Genomic DNA, 734 nt, shown 5'->3' on the forward strand with positions numbered 1-734 from the left:
CTGGTTTTAACCGGGCAGCTGGGATCGAGGGGGTCGCTTGGACCTACGGACCCCGGCGTCACCTCGTAAGGGATTGCTTCTCCAACTGTTTTTGTTTTTATTTCCCTGAGAATCCAGCCCAGCCTTTTCCCACAGCACTTTGTGGCCCCAGAGCCCGGCGAGCTTGCAGTATCACCGGAGACGGGGTGTGGGGTTTTTTTGGGTTGTGTTACGTCGTGTCCCCACCCCGCGACTCGCCACCCCGGGCCCGGCCATGGCGTTGAAAGCCAGAGCGCTTTACAACTTCCAGAGCGAAAACAAAGAGGAGATCAGCATCCAGGAGAACGAGGAGCTCGTCATCTTCAGTGAGAACTCCCTGGACGGGTGGTTGCAGGGCCAGAACAGCCGCGGGGAGACCGGCCTCTTCCCTGCCTCCTATGTGGAAATCCTCCGCTCCCGATCCGGCTCCAACTACACGGACTACTCCATCAGCCCGGCCGGCTCGCCCAGGCACGAGTCCTCCTTCTACACAGCCCCCTCCAACCCCAGCATCCCCTACCAGGGCAGTTTTGAGGATGACGATGATGATGATTGGGACGACTGGGATGATGCTTGCACGGTGGTGGAGGAACCCCGGAGCACGCCAGGCACCAACGGGCACCCTTCACCCAACCTGCAGTACCCGTCAGCGTACGACCACCACCAGCACGCCGGTTACCGTCCCAAGCCGGCGCTGGAGAGGACGGAGAGGCAAC

General features: G+C 61.0%; 1 protein-coding gene across 1 annotated transcript in view; it reads left to right on the forward strand.

Annotated features, from left to right (window-relative positions):
* Positions 1-253: 253 nt before the first annotated feature.
* SNX33 (sorting nexin 33) overlaps positions 254-734 on the forward strand; it is a gene marked incomplete at its 3' end in the record, with an annotated part of 2,672 nt that continues 2,191 nt past the window's right edge. Inside the window, exon 1 of the mRNA XM_009872281.1 lies at positions 254-729. Within this exon, the coding sequence (XP_009870583.1) occupies positions 254-729 (476 nt within the window). The remainder of the gene's footprint in view (positions 730-734) is intronic.

Source organism: Apaloderma vittatum, unplaced genomic scaffold (assembly GCF_000703405.1).
Source record: "Apaloderma vittatum isolate BGI_N311 unplaced genomic scaffold, ASM70340v1 scaffold31786, whole genome shotgun sequence".
Classification (NCBI taxonomy): Eukaryota; Metazoa; Chordata; class Aves; order Trogoniformes; family Trogonidae; genus Apaloderma; species Apaloderma vittatum.